The sequence below is a fragment of the Vigna umbellata genome, chromosome 7, assembly GCF_029865625.1.
Source record: "Vigna umbellata cultivar VRB3 chromosome 7, Vumbellata_1.0, whole genome shotgun sequence".
Taxonomy (NCBI): Eukaryota; Viridiplantae; Streptophyta; class Magnoliopsida; order Fabales; family Fabaceae; genus Vigna; species Vigna umbellata.
The window spans coordinates 49,275,562-49,297,578 of NC_142171.1; the positions used below are offsets into that span (position 1 = coordinate 49,275,562).

Below are 22,017 nucleotides of genomic sequence, written 5' to 3' on the forward strand. Positions count from 1 at the left end.
ACGCCCTATGCCTCCAAATGGTACTCATACAATGCTAAACAATTCTTGGTTCAAAATAAATAGTGTCATAAGGAGAACATAAGATTTCTTATCTGTCACTACTATAATTGAAGGAGTAGCTCTTGGGAGTCGAGGGACACAACAGTGCCAATAATGAGGGTGGTAGCGTTGGAAACAACTACGACTTCATCGAGTAGTACATAATTCAAGCCTTCAAGCTACACAATAAAGAAAAATCATGATAAGACAAACAATTTTCACTTGCGGACAATTACTACAACTAATTATATTTGAAGACATAACAAATCAAATGCAATATTGTACCTTATCTTTCATCTTCAACCAAACATTTGTTACATTTTGATCGTTGACAGTTATTGGTGGACCCAAACACTGGGTAACAGTTTCCATTTCAGCAAGTATCTTATTCTTTCTTAAAGCCAATAAAATTCAATTAGTTTTAGAGTAATATTGAACTTGAATAATTTCATAGTGAAAAAGATAAACATAATAACTCATCGGTAGATAACGAAATTTTTTCTAAAATGAACGAGAAATATATGGAATTACAAATTTCAAAGAATACCTTTTATGAAGTCAACTACTTTCTCCGCTCCTAGTTGGGTTGCAAAGTATTTATTGCGAAGACTCCCACAAGATGTATAAATCACTTGTAACAAAACAAATAGAAAGACATAGTAAAATTATCATGGTTAATTGCACAATTGATATTGTAGACAAGAAACTCTTCCTTTACAACAAGGAAACAATTATAAAACTGGTTCCATTCTACCTAGTGCTATTTTGAACTGTGACAAACACTCTTTAAAATATTATAACATATGTAATCCTTGGATAAAAATAAAATACCAATATTTGTTGATAAAAAATCATTTTCAACTAAGAGCATATGTTTGTGTCACCATCACATGGAAATCAAATTAATGACATTTTTCTTGAAAAGTGGTAGCATGATATAAGTTTGATTCTCATATTTAAAAAGAACATACCATATCCTTGTCGGACATTACAAGAAGTCACAACCCGTAAGTAACCTTCCCCACATGTGCAGATAAACGTGTTGCTCCAGACAAAATAAGACGAACTCTACCTCCTAAACCCTCCTTTGCCCGATGATGATTAGCAAAGCCGTAATCCATTGTATGCACAAAACAGTTGGTACTAATTATCCACCACACCTCATTAAATTGTAGAATTTTGTACATATTATCCACCACACCTTACTAAATTGTAGAATTTTGTACATATTATATCCATACTTTCTAAAGTACCTCAAAACACTTATTTCGGGGTAAGTCTTAATTTTCGAGGACGAAAATTTTTGTAGTTAGGGGGAATGTAAGACCTTAGAAATTTAACCCAAAAACCCACCTGTCAAATCTCATTTAATGCACCCAAAACCCTGCTCAGACCATTTAAAACGCACTTTCAAACTCTGATCACTGACGCCAGGTGTCAAGTTTGGAATGTTCGAAAATCAGTAGTGGAAGACAGGTGTCCGTATGAGAGAGTGCGTCCATTTTACCTTGGGAAGAAAAAATGTTTTTTCTGAAAACCTTCTTCCCACTCCCTGCATGCACCCTTCTTCCTCCTGAAAACTGATTTTCATTTTCTCATCCTTCTTTCTAGAAATCTTCCTTCTTCTCTCTACTGTAACTCACTCTTCTCTGCTCCGATCACCGTTCAGGCACCGTAGAAGCATTCCCGGCGTCTTGAGCTTTCACCTGAACCGAACAGTTTAGAGTTCTGAAACCGGTAAGTTCATTTTCCTTCAACTGTTCGTTCTTGTGAACATGCACAAACAACTCTGGGTGCATGAGTCCTTAAGTTAAATATTGAACCCTTTTTCATCTGTCGTTGATGTTGATTCAAAGAGTAGTAAACGTTGCGGGTAGAAGGGATTGTAGTTGGCAAGCCAAGTTGCAAACTTAGGACGATCGTTCACATTAGAGGTAAGGGAAGCTTATTTGATTTAATTCGTATGTTGTGTTTTGTATGAACGTCCGCTGTTTGATTGAATGAATATGGTGTATGTTGATTAATCTGTATGAGGATGTTTGATATGTATCAATGTGAATATGAGTTATTAATTTGAAGTATGAATTATTAATGTGGATGCTATAAAGTATGTAAATTGATATTTGATGTGAAGTATAAAGTATGAACTGGTATGTTGAAAACTTAAGTTGAAAATAGTTGAAAATTTGAATATGAACTTCTTACTATGATAATGTACGTTCGTAATCGAACGGTCCTCTACCGTTCGGTTTTCTAGTAAACTGGTTAAAATGGAATTCTTTCATTTGGAAAGAACTCTGATCGAGAACGAGCGTCCTCATGTAGAAATACTATCTTGGAGCGTTCGGCTCAGAACAGTAGTACCCTGATATTCGAAATAAAGTAATATATATATATATATATATATATATATATATATATATATATATATATATACCTTGTACTTTAAGATTTGTAGCGCTCGATCTTACACCTAGCGTACGTCCTAAGTAGTGCTCGGTCTTATACCGAACGCTCGTACTCGTCTTTAATTATGAAACGTGTGGCAATAGCGTTCGTCCAAATTCAGTAAAATCCTCTTACCGCGTTCGGTCATCGACTGGCAGTCGGTTTCTATAATTGAATTATTCTCGTTATGGTTCTTTAAATCGTATTGAGGTGTCTATGTCCATTGGATCCGGCCTAGAACCTTTGTACCTAAATTATTCTTAGAGTATTGATCTGATCTTCCGAGAGTCAGTTCATTCAACTTATTCAAATGGTAAATGACGTTCGTAAAAAATGATGCGTATTTGTAGTCGAATTTATTCTGCTCTGGAACGAAGGTTTCTCGTTCTTTTTCCTCACGTTCGTCCTCGTTATGAAGAGGACTGAACGTTCGTTATTTTATGAACTTGGATTGGAAGACGAAAATGAAAATAAAGTGAAATATTATAAATGATGAACAGTATATGAGATGAATAAATGATGGTGGATTTTGAATGAGCGTTCCAGGGAGGAACGACTCTGTGCATTGAATATGGGAAAATTGTATAGTATGACTGTGGTAAAGCTACTGATGGCAGTTCATCCTGATGTTCCGTGAGTGCTCGTCCTCACGTAGAGGAGGGTAGGTCATGTGTGGGAACGGCAGGAGGTCCTAGTCCTTAGGAGTACTTTGGACTGATAGGGCTAACCTCGGGTGGCAGCTGTTGAGTGTTTCCCAGTTAATACATCACCCGGGTGCACGAGCGCCCTTGGATAATAGTTCTACGTTTGAGCGTTCGGCCAAGCGTAGATAGTCTGAGTGTTATGTGAGGAATTGAGAAACTTGTAAACACATATCTGGACACTTAGTCATTCTTAAACCTCTCTTCACCATCCCGTATTATATTTATTAATATTGCTATTTCTATCACGAGTTCAAATCGGTGATGGGTTCCGACCCAAAGCGTTCGTTATGAGTGGCGCTCGGTCTTATACCGAACGCTCGTACTCGTCTTTAATTATCAGACTTGTGGAAATAGCGCTCGTCCAAATTCAGTAAATCCTTTTACCGTGTTCGGTCATTGACTGGCAGTCGGTTTCTGTAATTGAATTATTCTAAGTATGGTTCTTTAATCGTTTTGGGGGGGCCTATATCCATTGGATCCGGCCTAGAACCTCTTTACTTAAAATATTCTTTGAGTATTGATCTGATCTTACGATAGTCAGTTCTTTCAACTGATTCAAGTGGTAAATGACGTTCGTCATATACGGTGTTATTGTAGTCGGTTTTATTTTGTTCTGGAACGGTGGATTTTCTCGGTCTCGTTCCTCACGTTCGTCCTCGTTATGAAGAGGGCTGAACGTTCGTTGTTTTATGCACTTGAAATGGATGACGAAAATGATATTAAATTGAAAGATTATAAATGATGAATAGTATATGAGATGAAAAGAAAGTTGTGAGTTTTGAACGAGCGTTCCGGGGAGGAACGACTCTTGGATGATTATGAGAATTGTAAAGTATGACCGTGGCCAGACTTAGCTGGCGATTCGATCCTGATGTTCCATGAGTACTCGTCCTCACGTAGAGGGGGTACGTCATGTGTGGGAACGGCAGGAGGTCCTCGTCCTTAGAGGTACTTTGGACGGAACAGACTAACCTCGGGTGGCAGCTGATGAGAATGCCAGTTACCACACCACCCGGGTGCGCGAACGTCGTAGCTACACGGAATTCATACAGTCCGGACAGTCAGTCTAGTATCAGGAATTGATTGAATTGTATATTGGAATATATTTGATATGTTTGATATGTTGAGAAATGCATGTTTTTACTTGAATTAAATTAAATAAGCTTATCCTGCGTTTTTCATTGTGTTGTCCTGTATCTGTACGTCCGTCTTGTCTTTGCAATGATCATTCGTGTGGATGTGAGCAGATGGTGATGCGTTGCTGGAGGAGACGCTGAAAGAAGGAATTTTGGAGGAAGAGAACCTCGTTGATGTAGAAGTGAAGGCCGAACAGTAGTCCGTTCGGTTAATTGTTTAGTTTAGTTATTTTAGCGAGTTGTCTTAGAACGACCACTTCCCCTTTTTCTTGATTTAACCGTTCGGTATTTTTGCTTTATAAACCGTTCGGTCAGGTTAGCTTATGGTACATCTCGTTATTTTGTAACTCGCTTCTTGTAAGGCCGTTCGACCACGAGTGTACTTTAATTTTAGTGTAAGACTGAATTGATATGTTAATTAATGTGATTATTCTATTTGTATGGTTTATTACTGTATTTATGGGATGTTACAAGTTTTCAAAACAAAAAATAAAATTTAGAGAAATAAAAATAAAGACAACCATTTAAATTTTTATACACAATTAAATAATAAATGAAATCTGTAACATCCCAAAATACAGTAATTACCATAAATCAGAATTAATTACCATTAACAGTAAACAATGCAGTCTTCATAATTAACAGAGTTCAAAAGCCGAACGGCTTAGAGTGTAGAGTTAAGATATACAAATCGAATTCATTAAAGAGCTAATAACGAACGATTTTACAAAATAAAATAACCGAACGTATAAACCAAAAACGGACGTCCTAAACTAGAAAGAAAAGGCGGACGTCCTACTGCTCCGCTTTCACTTCCACTTCGACTAAATTTTCTTCTTGGATCACCTCTTCTAAAGTAGCTTCGCCTTCTGCTCACATCCACAACGGATGATCATTGCAAGACAAGACGAACGTACACATACCATGGACAACACAAGGAAAAACGAAAGGGTAAGCTTATATAATTTAAGATATACATCAACACATACAATGAACATATCATTCCACTCAAGCACATAGTTTAACATATAACATCATGTAACATCTATATATATATATATATATATATATAAGACGACCGTCCGGACTGTATGATCTGTGTAGCTACAGGCGTCCTTGCACCCGAGTGGTGTAGTAACTGGGATACACTCAACAGCTGCCACTCGAGGTTAGTCCGTTCTTACGTCGCCCATGTTAACTTATGGACTAAGGACCTCTTGCCATTCCCACACATGAACCACTCTCCTCTACTTGAAGATGAGTATCACGGAATCTCAGGATGGACCAAGCCAGCATTAGCAATAGCCACAGTCATACTTTACCAATCCAATATTTAACATATATGAGACGTTCCTCCCTGGAACGCTCGTTCAGATCCAATATCGTACAATCATTTAATATAGTGTTCAAACACCTTAACCTTTCATATTTACCACATTTTCATTCTATGTTCCACTCTCTTAAAAAGACGAACGTTCAACTTTCTGAAGGAAGAGGACGAACGTTCAAAACCAGATTTAGAAGAACCTATTAACAATCAGAACGACTCCAGAATAATAAGACCATTTTCAGAATATTTTAAGTACCGAGAGGTCAGGTTGACTCTACTGGACGAAGATACATCAAGAAGAATACTTAACTACATTGGGAACTTTTTGTTTAAAATGGGACGACTGCCAGTCAATGACCGAACGCGCCAATATACAATTACTAGCCATTTAGGACGAACGCTATTTACGTTCGTTAAGAAATCAATTATAAGGACGAGCGCTCAATCTAAGACCGAATGCTTCATTAATGCGAACGCTAGGTAGATGACCGAGCCCCAATCATGACGAACGCTTGGTATAAGACCGAGCGCTATTTAGGACGAACGCTTCGGTATAAGACCGAACGATATTTAGGACGAACGTTCAGTATAAGACCGAACGATATTTAGGACGAACGTTCAGTATAAGACCGAACGATATTTAGGACGAACGTTCAGTATAAGACCGAACGATATTTAGGACGAACGTTGAGTATAAGACCGAACGATATTTAGGACGAACGTTCAGTATAAGACCGAACGCTACTTAATGCAATATTATTAAATTTAAGGCGTACGACAACTCTATGTGGAGCCGAACGCTCAAACATAGTAATTCAAATAAAGACGCTCGTTCTCAAACCGAACCCTTCCCAAATGAAAGAATTCAACTCTAAGTCTTTTTCAGGGAAACCGAACGATGTAAGACCATTCGATGACGATCGTAATTTATCATAGGGAATTTATCAGATCCAGATTTTCAACTAAGTTAACTCACTATTTCTCATGTGATTCTTACTTCGTAATTTTCATATCCAGGAATAATTCTCATACTATACAGATTTCATCAAATTAATAAATTCAACCATACTATAGTCATACATCTTTCATACGAATCCGATTCAACATGCATTTCAACCAACAGAAAATATATTCATACAGCACAACAGGGTTCGTTCATGCAGATCCAGAACAGCACATATACATATATTTCATACAAACAACCCATATCATGCCTTCATGCAATCATACAAGTATAAATTAAATATATAAGCTTCCCTTACCCGGATTCGTACGCAACTTGCCCTAATGCAAAGGATTGGTTTCTTCTCTTACAACGTTCTACTCCAAGGTTCCCTTAACAACTTCCACTAAATCTAAACACCAAAAATCAAATGTAACATCCCAATAAATAGTAATTACCATTAATCAGAACTAATCACATTTACAGAAATTACAGTGCAGTCTTAATATTTACAACAGCTGCTCTCAAAATTTAAAACTGAACGTACTACCATTACAGCGTTCAGGATCTATCAAAAATATAACAAATTCTGGGTGAACAGTACTGCAAAACTACATACAGAACTTCCAAAATACAGTACAGAAAACCTATCAGCTACTACGGAACGAGCACTCTACTGCTCAGCTTTAACTTCAACTTCTACCAAGTTTGCATCCTCCAAATTTTCTTCTTCCAGCATTGTTTCCAGAGGAGCCTCACCATCTGCTCACATCCACAACGGATGATCATTGCATTGACAAGACGGACATACAGAAACAGGAGACAACACAAGGAAATTGCAAGGGTAAGCTTAGGTAATTTAATTCATAACACCAACATAAACTTTAACATATAAGATCACTCGTACAAATCAATAACAGTACATACACAAAGCATAATATAACTCATCCAAATTCTCAAAAATGACAACTGTCCGGACTGTATGAAGCCATGTATCTACAGGCGTTTTTGCACCCAGGTGGTGTGGTAACTGGAAACATCCATCAGCTGCCACCCGAGGTTAACCCTATCAGTCCAAAGTACTCAATAGGACTAGGGCCTCCTGCCATTCCCACACATGACCTACTCCCCTCTACATGAGGATGAGCACTCACGGAATATCAGGATAAACAGCCATCAGCAGCTTTACCATGGTCATACTACACTACTTCTCATATTCAATCATGGAGACGTTCCTCCTTGAAACGCTCATTCACAATCCAATCCCATAAAATGCATTCAAATACCATTCGCACATATTAACCAGTTCTCTTATTCACATTTTCATTCTATGTTCCACTCTTTTAATTTAAACAAAGTTTATCATTTAATAGACTCAGATGATTGTATTACAGTACACTGCTATCACGTTTCTGAACAAAAGAAACGCACCATTATTCATTCACAGACGTTGAGACAATTGACTAATTTAATTGAAATTGAGTCTAAAAGATCCAAATAATACTTAGGAAAATTCTAAGTATAAAGACTTGAGGTTAAATGAAAAGGACCATTACAGTTTAAATGATTTCAGATAATTAATCAGAGCATTAGTAAATTCGGAAACGAACACTGCCAGTCAAAGACCGAACGTTAATTAATAAATTGAACGAACGCTGTGAAGTTCGCTCACGAGCAATGATAAGGACGAGCGTTCAGTAGAAACTGAACCCTCCTTAGGACGAACGCTAGGTCAATGACCGAGCACCAAATAGAACGAACGCTCATCTGAACGGACGTTCGGTATCAGACCGAACGCTAACTAGGACGAACGCTCAATCTAAAACCGAGAGTTCCTTTGGACGAACGCTCAGTCTAATACTAAGCGCTGCTTATGACGCACGCTGGTAAACAAAACCGAGCGTCCTAACTATACTTCAATTTATTTTCAATCGTGGTACAAGCTAGGCCAAGCCGAACGCTCACACTTAACTCTTGACACCAATACGCTCGTTCTTAATCAGAGTCCTTTCCAAATGAAATAACCCTTATTCTAAAGGAAATTGCAGAGAAACCGAACGGTATAAGACCGTTCGATAACGAGCGTACATGATCAATCAGAGAAGATCAAAATTTCCAGATTTTTCAAACACGATAATTTCACAGATTTCATATGATTTGAACTTTAATAATTTCACCTTCACCATAAATCTCATACATTACAGAATTCATATTAGAATCTCATCAATACAGTATTTTCCAGTTTCTCAGTTCAAACATCCCATCATTTACATACAGTTCAAAACAATATCATTCCACACCATACAGAATTTCAATCACATTCCAGAATATACAACTCATTCTCTGCATACAGCTCAACCAATAACATCACCAACATATAATTCCCAAGTTTATCAGTCATATACAATCAGTACAATAGACTCGTGCTTGCATATTCCAAAATTCATAGATTTCATACAATTCAAACATTCAGTACACTTCATTGCTGTCATAAACATCAAACAAGTGTTAAATTAAATTACTCAAGCTTCCCTTACCTGGTCTAGTAGTGAACTCCCAAATGCTTATGGTTTTCTCTAGTGTTCTCACGGCTTTCTACCCAACGAGTCACTCCAAGATTCTCACTAAATCTAATAAACCAAAATGACATAAGGTTCAGACCTATAACTCATGCATGCAACCAGAAATTGGTTCGCATAAACTAAATAGATGAAGGTGCAGAGACGAGAACTTACCAGTTCAGTTCTCAGTTCTGTTCGGTTCAGAAGAATGCTCACGGTGCAGAGAGGTTTCCTACGGTGTCTGAAATGAGATTGGAGGAGATGAAGGTGAGTTATCTTAGAGAGAATATGAAAGAGTTCAGAGAGAATACAGAGAAGATGGAAGGCCAGAATTTCTTGAGGAAGAAGAAGATTGCATGGAAGGGAGAGAAGTGTTTTCAGAGAAATTGTTTTTCTCTTCCTCGTCAAACAATGGTGCACTCACATACTGCCACCTGATTTCCACTACAGCTTTTGGAAGCTTCCAACGTGACAGATGGCATTAGTGCATGCAGAGAGGAAAAGAGTGGAATTTGACGTGGCACAGTGCATTTAAAAGTGTGATCAGAGAATGGATTTGTATATATTAATTTATCAGGGTTTCACATTCCCCCTAACTAAAAAAAAAATTTTCGTCCTCGAAAATTCTAAGGCTTACCAGGAAATAGGTGCGGGTATAATTCTCTCACAACCTCTTCAACCTCCCATGTTGAGTCACCAGTCTTTGCATTCCACACCACTTTTACGAGACGAACATCTTTGCCTTTGTGGAGTCTGGTGCGGCTGTCTTCCACACAAACAGGTTGCATCTCCAGTGTCCTGTCTGGGAGAATTTGGATGTCTTCTAACTCCAGTACATGTGATGGATCAGCTATATATTTCCGGAGTTGTGAAACATGAAAGACTGGATGAAGGTTGGACAGTTGAGGTGGTAAAGCCAGTTCATACGCAACTGATCCAATCTTCTTCAGAATTTGATAAGGTCCAACGTACTTAGGTGATAGCTTCTTTGGACGAAGAACTCTCCCCACTCCAGTGATTGGATTCAGCCTGAGGAACACGTGATCTCCAGCAGCAAACTCTAAGGGTCTTCTTCTCTTATCTGCATACGATTTCTGCCTGCTTTGAGAAGTCTTCAAACGTTCTTGAATCAGTTTCACCTTCTCAGTTGTTTGCTGGATTAATTCAGGTCCGGTTAATGCAGTCTCGCCTTCTTGGAACCAACACAAAGGAGTTCTACACTTTCTTCCATAAAGAGCTTCAAACGGTGCCATTCCTATGCTTGCTTGAAAGCTGTTATTATATGTGAATTCAACAAGCGGCAGAACTTCATCCCATACTCCCATATGATCTATCACACACGTTCTCAACAAGTCTTCAAGAGTCTGGATGGTTCGTTCAGATTGGCCATCCGTCTGAGGGTGATAAGCAGAACTCATTTGCAGTTTGCTTCCCAATTCTCCTTGTAACGACTGCCAAAAACGAGATGTGAATCTCGTGTCTCGATCTGATATAATGCTTGAAGGAACTCCATGCAATCTAACAATCTCTTTGACGTACAGCTTGGCCAAGTTGGTCATGGACATCTTCAAATTAACGGCCAGGAAGTGGGCGCTCTTAGTTAATCTATCCACAATTACCCAAATTGAGTCATGGTTTCGGACTGTACGTGGCAGATGAGTCACGAAATCCATGGAGATGCTGTCCCACTTCCATTCTGGGATTTCCAATGGCTGCAGCAATCCCCCTGGTCTTTGATGTTCAGCCTTGGCTCTTTGACAGGTTAAGCAAGAGGACACAAAACGTGCAATGTCACTCTTCATACCAGGCCACCAGAAGGATAAACGAAGGTCTTGATACATCTTAGTCATGCCAGGATGCATGCTAAGACGGCTGTGATGTCCCTCCTCCATTATAATCCGCTTCAGCTCACTGTCATTTGGAATGCACGTCCTATCCATGTATCGCAATAGGCCGTCCGTTCCAACATTGAATTCTTTGGCTTGATCCGAACCAAGCACGCTCAAAATCTTCACCAGATCTTCATCCTCACGTTGCTTCCTCCTAATTTGATCAAACACATCACTGGAAATTCTAAGGTTACAGCACCTGATAACGTTCGCTCCTAAGTCAAACTGTAACCTTAGATCTCTAAAACTCTCCACCAGGTTCAGCTCCTTTACCATCATTGCCGAGACCCTTACTGCCTTCCTACTCAATGCATCAGCAACCACATTGGCTTTTCCAGGATGATACAGCAGTTCGAATTCATAATCCTTCAAGAATTCAAGCCACCTCCTTTGCCTCATATTCAATTCCTTTTGATCAAAGAGGTACTTGAGACTCTTGTGATCACTAAACACTTGAAATGTTGCACCATACAGATAATGTCTCCATATTTTCAAAGCAAACACCACTGCTGCCAGCTCCAAATCGTGTGTGGGGTAATTCTTCTCATGAATTTTCAACTGTCTCGAAGCATAAGCCACTGCCCTCCTTTCCTGCATCAGCACACAGCCCAAACCTTGATATGATGCATCACAATACACTTCAAAAGGTTTGGCCGTGTCTGGAATGACCAACACAGGAGCACTCGTTAATTTCCTCTTTAATTCCTGGAAGCTCTCCTCACATCTATCTGTCCAAGCAAACGGCTGATCCTTCCTGGTGAGGTAAGTCAGAGGGGCTACTATCTTAGAAAATCCCTCAATGAACCGCCTATAGTAGCCCGCAAGTCCCACAAAGCTTCTAACTTCCGTGACAGAACGTGGACTCTCCCAATCTAGCACTGCCTTCACCTTGGCTGGATCCACTGCAATACCACCAGCAGAAACAACGCCCCCCAAAAATTGGATCTCCTTCATCCAGAATTCACACTTTGAACGCTTGGCATACAGCTCTTTCTCCCTCAATACGCTCAAGACGATCCTCAAGTGTTCTTCATGTTCGTCAAAGCTCTTGGAGTAAATGAGGATGTCATCAATAAATACCACAACAAATTTATCAAGGTACGGCCTGAAAATTCTGTTCATGTAATCCATGAAGATTGCAGGTGCGTTTGTCACTCCAAAGGGCATCACCACGTACTCGTAATGGCCATAACGAGACCGAAATGCAGTCTTCTGAATGTCCTCTTCTTTCACTCTAATTTGATGATAGCCCGAACGTAAATCAATTTTAGAAAATACACACGCACCATGCAACTGGTCCAGCAGGTCATCAATTCTTGGAAGAGGATACTTGTTCTTGATGGTCAGCTTATTAAGTTGTCTATAATCAATGCATAGCCGTGAGCTGCCATCCTTCTTCTTGACCAACAATACAGGCGCTCCCCATGGTGAAGCACTTGGCCTGATGAACTTCTTATCCATTAACTCTTCAATTTGCTTCTTAAGTTCCACCAACTCAGCTGGTGCCATTCTGTAAGGTTGAACCGAGATGGGTGCAGCAGTGGTTACCAAATCAATTGTGAATTCTACCTCACGGATGGGAGGTAGACCAGGTACTTCATCCGGAAAAACATCTGGAAATTCATCCACTACTGTTCGTTCTCCACTGTCATCAACATTGGATGAACGCTCCATCTCACTGCTTTCATACGTCATGATAAGAAAACAGCTTGCCCCCTCCATGATATCCTCCTTAAATTGCCCAAGAGTGATTGACAGTTCTTCCTCTTCTTCATCTGGAAAGACTAACTCCTTCTTCCCACAGTCAATGAGGATCCGATTGGTAGCCAACCAATCCATCCCCAAAATTACTTCTAAGTCTTGAAGGGGTAAACAAATGAGATTAACCTTATATCTACGCCCCTCAACTTCTATAGGACATCTTACACAAACTGTAGACGTCTTGATCCCACCAGCCGCTGGGGTTGACACCACCAGGTCAAACTGTAATTCACTCTCCACTATTCCTAGTTTCTCAACACACTCCTTCGAGATGAAGGAATGAGTTGCCCCCGAGTCATACAGTACACAGCAAGGCTTTCCATACAACATGCAAGTGCTGGTGATGAGTGTACCTGAACGAGCAGCCTCAGCACCCGTGATTGCGTACACCCTTCCTGTGGCTTGCGCACGTCCACCTCTCCCTTGTTGGGTTCTCCCAGTGTTTGGTGGCCTCATTGCAGCACGTCCTCCCATATTGCACTCGTTCTCCAAGTGGCCATTCTGTCTGCAACGAGTACAATATTTTCCTCCTGACAACTGTGGACAAGCCCACCGATAATGTGGTCCTCCACACTGATAACAGGTTAAGCTCCTCGGCTGTCCAGATTGGCCAACAGTGACCAAAGCTTGTGATCCGCCAGAGGATTGAGTGGGACGAGTATATGGGGACCCTCTCACATTTGATGCACCTCTGGACAAAACCGGACCCCTACTCACTTGTTGTTTCTTATGTTTTTCGGCCTCAGCAATGTTCTTCTCAAGCACCTTTGCCCTCTCAACCATAGCAGGGAAAGATCTGATACACATGCAGGATATTAATACTTTCATATCACTCCTCAACCCGTTCTCAAACTTCCTGCATTGCCATTCTTCACTGGTAGCCATGGTATTGAAACGGACAAGATGTTTGAATTTGTTGGTGTATTCTGAGACGGACATACTGCCTTGCACCAATTGAAGGAACTCCACCTCCTTAGCAAAACGCACACTGTCTGGGAAATACTCTTCATAAAATTTAGTTCTGAAAACTTCCCAAGAAATTGGACTTTGGGATTCTGTCAACAACATCTTCACACTGGACCACCAATGGCTAGCTTCACCCGTCAACAAATACTCTGTGAATGCCAAACGGTTTTCATTTGGACACCTCTTGGCATCATAAATCCTTTCCATATCTCTTAGCCACTGATCCGCTTCATCCGGAAGCCCCTTTCCATTGAATTTGGCAGGATGGTGTTGCAGGAAGCTTTCCAAACTCCATTCTGCAGGAGGTACAGCGTTAGAAGAAGAAGCCCCTGGGGTGCCTCTAGTAGAGGTCAGCAGGTCCATCAACTGTCTCTGAGTTGCTTCAGAGCTGATACGTGATGCCTCCAAACTATTCAGTGCTTCCTGGTTTTGCCTCATTAAGGCAGCATTTTGCTCAATTAAGGTTGTGTTCTGTTGTTGCAGCCTATCGATGACTGTCTCCAACATTCTGGTGTTGCTAGAAGTGTCAGCCTCGTTTGGCTGAGGTGGGGGAGGAAGTCTAGGCGCCATTCGTTTTCTGGATCAGAGAAAACGTAAGTTAGTTATGTTCAAGAGTTAAAAATAATAACTCATCAACACACAATAAGCACACAACGAAAGTATAGTGTACTCATAACCCTACATGTCCTTAAAAGAACAAAACTGCTCTGATACCAATAAATGTAACATCCCAATAAATAGTAATTACCATTAATCAGAACTAATCACATTTACAGAAATTACAGTGCAGTCTTAATATTTACAACAGCTGCTCTCAAAATTTAAAACTGAACGTACTACCATTACAGCGTTCAGGATCTATCAAAAATATAACAAATTCTGGGTGAACAGTACTGCAAAACTACATACAGAACTTCCAAAATACAGTACAGAAAACCTATCAGCTACTACGGAACGAGCACTCTACTGCTCAGCTTTAACTTCAACTTCTACCAAGTTTGCATCCTCCAAATTTTCTTCTTCCAGCATTGTTTCCAGAGGAGCCTCACCATCTGCTCACATCCACAACGGATGATCATTGCATTGACAAGACGGACATACAGAAACAGGAGACAACACAAGGAAATTGCAAGGGTAAGCTTAGGTAATTTAATTCATAACACCAACATAAACTTTAACATATAAGATCACTCGTACAAATCAATAACAGTACATACACAAAGCATAATATAACTCATCCAAATTCTCAAAAATGACAACTGTCCGGACTGTATGAAGCCATGTATCTACAGGCGTTTTTGCACCCAGGTGGTGTGGTAACTGGAAACATCCATCAGCTGCCACCCGAGGTTAACCCTATCAGTCCAAAGTACTCAATAGGACTAGGGCCTCCTGCCATTCCCACACATGACCTACTCCCCTCTACATGAGGATGAGCACTCACGGAATATCAGGATAAACAGCCATCAGCAGCTTTACCATGGTCATACTACACTACTTCTCATATTCAATCATGGAGACGTTCCTCCTTGAAACGCTCATTCACAATCCAATCCCATAAAATGCATTCAAATACCATTCGCACATATTAACCAGTTCTCTTATTCACATTTTCATTCTATGTTCCACTCTTTTAATTTAAACAAAGTTTATCATTTAATAGACTCAGATGATTGTATTACAGTACACTGCTATCACGTTTCTGAACAAAAGAAACGCACCATTATTCATTCACAGACGTTGAGACAATTGACTAATTTAATTGAAATTGAGTCTAAAAGATCCAAATAATACTTAGGAAAATTCTAAGTATAAAGACTTGAGGTTAAATGAAAAGGACCATTACAGTTTAAATGATTTCAGATAATTAATCAGAGCATTAGTAAATTCGGAAACGAACACTGCCAGTCAAAGACCGAACGTTAATTAATAAATTGAACGAACGCTGTGAAGTTCGCTCACGAGCAATGATAAGGACGAGCGTTCAGTAGAAACTGAACCCTCCTTAGGACGAACGCTAGGTCAATGACCGAGCACCAAATAGAACGAACGCTCATCTGAACGGACGTTCGGTATCAGACCGAACGCTAACTAGGACGAACGCTCAATCTAAAACCGAGAGTTCCTTTGGACGAACGCTCAGTCTAATACTAAGCGCTGCTTATGACGCACGCTGGTAAACAAAACCGAGCGTCCTAACTATACTTCAATTTATTTTCAATCGTGGTACAAGCTAGGCCAAGCCGAACGCTCACACTTAACTCTTGACACCAATACGCTCGTTCTTAATCAGAGTCCTTTCCAAATGAAATAACCCTTATTCTAAAGGAAATTGCAGAGAAACCGAACGGTATAAGACCGTTCGATAACGAGCGTACATGATCAATCAGAGAAGATCAAAATTTCCAGATTTTTCAAACACGATAATTTCACAGATTTCATATGATTTGAACTTTAATAATTTCACCTTCACCATAAATCTCATACATTACAGAATTCATATTAGAATCTCATCAATACAGTATTTTCCAGTTTCTCAGTTCAAACATCCCATCATTTACATACAGTTCAAAACAATATCATTCCACACCATACAGAATTTCAATCACATTCCAGAATATACAACTCATTCTCTGCATACAGCTCAACCAATAACATCACCAACATATAATTCCCAAGTTTATCAGTCATATACAATCAGTACAATAGACTCGTGCTTGCATATTCCAAAATTCATAGATTTCATACAATTCAAACATTCAGTACACTTCATTGCTGTCATAAACATCAAACAAGTGTTAAATTAAATTACTCAAGCTTCCCTTACCTGGTCTAGCAGTGAACTCCCAAATGCTTATGGTTTTCTCTAGTGTTCTCACGGCTTTCTACCCAACGAGTCACTCCAAGATTCTCACTAAATCTAATAAACCAAAATGACATAAGGTTCAGACCTATAACTCATGCATGCAACCAGAAATTGGTTCGCATAAACTAAATAGATGAAGGTGCAGAGACGAGAACTTACCAGTTCAGTTCTCAGTTCTGTTCGGTTCAGAAGAATGCTCACGGTGCAGAGAGGTTTCCTACGGTGTCTGAAATGAGATTGGAGGAGATGAAGGTGAGTTATCTTAGAGAGAATATGAAAGAGTTCAGAGAGAATACAGAGAAGATGGAAGGCCAGAATTTCTTGAGGAAGAAGAAGATTGCATGGAAGGGAGAGAAGTGTTTTCAGAGAAATTGTTTTTCTCTTCCTCGTCAAACAATGGTGCACTCACATACTGCCACCTGATTTCCACTACAGCTTTTGGAAGCTTCCAACGTGACAGATGGCATTAGTGCATGCAGAGAGGAAAAGAGTGGAATTTGACGTGGCACAGTGCATTTAAAAGTGTGATCAGAGAATGGATTTGTATATATTAATTTATCAGGGTTTCACATCAAATATCTCAGATATAACCCATGCATGAACCCAGAACTTGGTTTCATATGAACCCTAATGGATGAGCGAATCAGAGATGAGAACTTACCAGTTTAAATTCTAACTCTGTTCGGTCCAAAATAACGCCCACGTCTCAGGGAACGTCCTCACGGTTCTGAAACGTGATCGGAGAAGAAAGTGATGAGTTTACAGTAGAGAGAAGGTGGACTGGTTCTAGAGAGAAGGTAGAGAAAATGAAGGGTTGAGTTCTGAGGAAGAAGATGAGTGCGTGCAGGTGAGAGGGAGAGATTTTCCAAAAACTCAGTTTTGTTCAATCCAAGTCAAAATGGACGAACATTTCCCCTGTTGACACCTGTACCCCACTACTGACTTCCGAAACTTCTAGCGTGACAGGTGGCGCTCGTGCATGTGGTGCGAAGTGCGTTTTTAATGACTCTGAACCATTGACGTGATGTGCATTGATTTTGATTTGACATATATTTGCAACGTTAATTATCTAGGGTCTCACATTCCCCCTAACTACAAAAATTTTCGTCCTCGAAAATTAGAAATTTACCCGAAAATAAGTGAGGATACAAGTCCCTCATAGCATCCTCCACTTCCCACGTTGAATCACCAGTCTTCGCGTCCCACACCATCTTGACTAGACGAACGTCCTTTCCTTTGTATAGCTTGGTGCGGCTGTCTTCCACACGTACTGGTTGCAACTCCAGCGTTCGGTCGTGGCGTAGTGGAATATCTTCCAGCTCCAAGACATGAGAGGGATTGGCTATATACTTTCTGAGTTGAGAAACGTGGAAGACTGGATGCAGATTAGACAGTTGAGGCGGCAATGCAAGCTCGTACGCTACTGGTCCGATCTTCCTCAAGATTTGATACGGTCCAATGAATTTGGGAGATAGCTTCTTTGGACGAACGGCTCGGCCTACTCCCGTGACCGGATTGAGTCTAAGGAAAACATGGTCTCCTGCAGCGAACTCCAAAGGTCTTCTTCTTCTATCAGCGTAGGACTTCTGCCTGCTCAGGGACGTCTTCAATCTATCTTGGATCAACTTAACCTTCTCGGTTGTTTGCTGGATGAGCTCAGGTCCAGTTAGCACGTTCTCTCCATCCTGGAACCAGCAAAGTGGCGTTCGGCATTTCCTTCCATAGAGAGCTTCAAACGGTGCCATTCCTATGCTTGCTTGAAAACTGTTGTTATACGTGAATTCAACTAGCGGCAATACTTCATCCCATGCGCCTAAATGATCTAGGACGCACGTCCTCAATAAATCTTCTAGCGTCTGGATCGTCCTCTCAGATTGGCCGTCCGTCTGCGGGTGATAGGCTGAACTCATCTGTAGTTTACTTCCCAATTCGCCTTGCAAAGATTGCCAAAACAGAGAGGTGAATCTCGTGTCTCGGTCAGATATAATGCTTGAAGGAACTCCATGCAGACGAACGATCTCCTTGATGTACAACTTGGCCAGATTGGTCATTGACATCTTCAAGTTAACGGCCAGGAAGTGGGCGCTCTTTGTTAGCCTATCCACGATCACCCAGATTGAGTCATGATTTCTGACCGTGCGTGGTAGATGGGTCACGAAATCCATGGATATGCTATCCCACTTCCATTCGGGAATCTCCAACTGCTAAGTAAGCCGCCTGGTTGTTGGTGTTCAGCCTTTACACGCTGGCAAGTTAAACATGACGCTACAAAGCGAGCGACATCATTCTTCATTCCAGACCACCAGAACGAGCGTCGAAGATCTTGGTACATCTTAGTCATACCGGGATGTATGCTAAGACGACTATGATGAGCTTCCTCCAATATGATTCGCTTCAGCTCGCCATCATTAGGAACGCACGTCCTACCCATGTAACGCAATAGGCCGTCCGTTCCTGTATTGAAATGTTTGGCCTGATCATTAGGAACGCTCGTCGACCTCTTACCGCTGGACGACCGTTCGTTCCACACTGGATGACTGTTCGTTCGGTGGTCGCCGAGCGTTCGTTCGCTGGTGGACGAGCGTTCGTTTGTCATCTCAGCATCCCACTCATCAATTTTTTTAACGCCGTCCAGCCAACTTAACGGGAAGGACTCAATTGATATCAATTTTCAAAATTAAGGACCATTTTGATACACTTTAGAAAACGAGGACCTATCTGAGACATTCGTACACAAATAGGGATGTCGAAAAGGATTAAACCTTTATAATATTTCACTTTATTTTCATTTTCGTCTTCCAATCCAAGTTCATAAAATAACGAACGTTCAGTCCTCTTCATGTTCTTCATGGCTCTTGGAGTAGATGAGGATGTCGTCAATGAACACCATCACAAACTTGTCCAGATAGGTCTGAAGATACGATTCATGTAGTCCATGAATATTGCCGGGGCGTTTGTCACACCGAACGGCATCACTACATACTCGTAGTGTCCGTAGCGAGACCGAAATGCCGTCTTCTGGATGTCTTCCTCCTTCACCCGAATCTGGTGATATCCCGATCGTAAATCTATCTTGGAGAATACGATCGCACCATGTAGCTGATCCAGCAGATCGTCAATCCGAGGTAACGGATACTTGTTCTTGATGGTAAGCTTGTTTAACTGACGGTAGTCGATACAGAGCCGAGAGCTGCCATCTTTCTTCTTCACCAATAGAACAGGCGTTCCCCAAGGTGAGGCGCTCGGCCTGATGAACTTCTTATCCATTAACTCTTCAATCTGCTCTTTGAGTTCCACTAACTCTGCTGGCGACATCCGATATGGTGCAATTGAGATGGGTCCTGTTGTCGACACTAAGTCAATTGTAAATTCTACCTCGCGGGGAGGAGGTAGTCCAGGTACTTCATCTGGAAATACGTCTGGGAATTCATCTACCACCGATCGTCCTCCACTCAACTGATTACTGGACGATCGTTCCCAGCTTGCACCTTTAAACTCTTCATCTGAGTGCGTCATGATCAGGAAACAACTGGCGCCCTCCATGATGTCCTCTTTCAGCTGACCGAGCGTTACAGACAACTCTTCTTCTTCTTCATTCGGGAAAACCAGCTCCTTCGCACCACAATCAATGAGAATGTGATTGGTAGCCAACCAATCCATTCCTAAGATACCTCTAAATCCTTTAAGGGTAAACAGATGAGGTTCACCTTATATCTACGCCCTTCTACCTCAATAGGACATCTAACGCACATAGTACACGTCCTAACCTCACAAGCTGCTGGGGTTGACACCACCAAGTCAAACTGCATTTCACTCTCCGCTAACACCAATTTCTCAACGCACGCCTTCGAGATGAAGGAGTGTGTTGCCCCCGAGTCATACAACACATAACAAGACTTTCCATGTTGCATGTTAGCTCACCTTTACTTATTTATGCATGTATCGGGAAAAATCATATTTTTGCGATGATCGTATAACGTATTTGTTATATGGCAGCAGATGAAGGAATGTCGCGTGATCCGGTGCAAATGAAGGAAGAGATGGAAGAACGAATTAGAAGGATTCAATGTTATCTTTGCAGTTAAGTCTGAGCTTAAAACTTATGTATAGATTTAAGTGAGGTTACGGGGTGTTATCCTAAATGTATTATTACAATATTTTAAATTTTGAATTTTAAAGGGTAAATTTTTGGGATGTTACAGTAAAAGCCAAAAAAATCAATTAGGACAAAATTTAGTATTTACAGCTACCCCTCTTTACTTAGATTTTACTAGGACTTTACTAGATAATATGACGAAATTTAGTATTGACAGCTATCAAATGTTATTTGCTTTCTCATATTTTACGTGATTACAACAAGGGAACAATTATAAAACTGGTTCCATTCTACCTAGTGTTATTTTGAACTGTGACAAACACTCTTTAAAATATTATAACATATGTAATCCTTGGATAAAAATAAAATACCAGTATTTTCTGATAAAAAATCATTTTAACTAAGAGCATATGTTTGTGTCACCATCACATGGAAATCAAATTAATGAAATTTTTCTTGAAAAGTGGTAGCATGATATAAGTTTGATTCTCATACTTAAAAAGAACATACCATATCCTTGTCGGACATTACAAGAAGTCACCACCCGTAAGTAACCTTCCCCACATGTGCAGATAAACGTGTTGCTCCAGACAAAATAAGACGAACTCTACCTCCTAAACCCTCCTTTGCCCGATGATGATTAGCAAAGCCGTAATCCATTGTATGCACAAAACAGTTGGTACTAATTATCTACCACACCTCATTAAATTGTAGAATTTTGTACATATTATCCACCACACCTTACTAAATTGTAGAATTTTGAAAGCTGGTAAATTAAAGCTCACCAATTCCGGTAGGGATTATGGCTAGGGCATGAGCGTTTCTTTCTTATATCAAGGATGTTTTAGATGAACTATCATTCAACCCCTACAGCCACGAAAAAGAATGAAGTTTAAGAAAAACATAATCTTAAATAATTGAACCTTCTATTAAGGTTTTACCAGCAAGTCTCAAGTTGTATGCTTATATTTAGAGCTAAGATTAGGGTAAGAGTTATGATTAGGGTTAGAGTAAGGATTATGATTATGGTCAAGGATGCGGTTAAGGATTAAATAGAAAAAAAATGTTGCATGGCCACAAATGTTGCAACTTTTCTCACAACATCAAAGCTTTTGAGATAACAGTTCCTTGATAGCAGCAACTCTTTGTACAATAATAGATGACAAAAGTAAATTTTAATTGCATTTGAGTATAAGCATGAACATGGTGTAGAAACAAGATAACGAAGGGGTGACATACCCAAGGTATCGTATAAAGGTACACAATAAAGTCCGAGTC

At 40.2% G+C, this 22,017-nt stretch overlaps 1 protein-coding gene and 1 long non-coding RNA gene across 2 annotated transcripts; one reads left to right on the forward strand and one right to left on the reverse strand.

Moving 5' to 3' along the window:
* The first annotated feature begins 812 nt into the window (after positions 1 to 812).
* Positions 813 to 20,999, forward strand: LOC148196493 (uncharacterized). Its single transcript, XR_015780957.1, has 3 exons — positions 813 to 1,776; positions 1,896 to 1,973; positions 20,643 to 20,999. It is a non-coding gene; the product is annotated as an uncharacterized LOC148196493 (long non-coding RNA).
* Positions 8,912 to 14,347, reverse strand: LOC148196494 (uncharacterized). The gene is made up of 2 exons (XM_088094365.1): positions 11,074 to 14,347; positions 8,912 to 8,943 (listed from the first exon to the last, which is right to left on the reverse strand). Exons 1-2 carry the CDS (start codon positions 14,345 to 14,347, stop codon positions 8,912 to 8,914), a joined length of 3,306 nt encoding a protein of 1,101 aa, XP_087950491.1.
* Positions 21,000 to 22,017: the final 1,018 nt, after the last annotated feature.

Bases quoted from the DNA above. Each gene is read 5' to 3' on its own strand.
- LOC148196494 (XM_088094365.1), bottom strand. From the start codon at position 14,347: ATGGCGCCTAGACTTCCTCCCCCACCTCAGCCAAACGAGGCTGACACT. The intron at 8,944-11,073 runs GTGAGCTGAAGC...AGCTGTATGCAG, and splicing joins GACGTGCATTCCAAATGACA to AGAATGAGTTGTATATTCTG.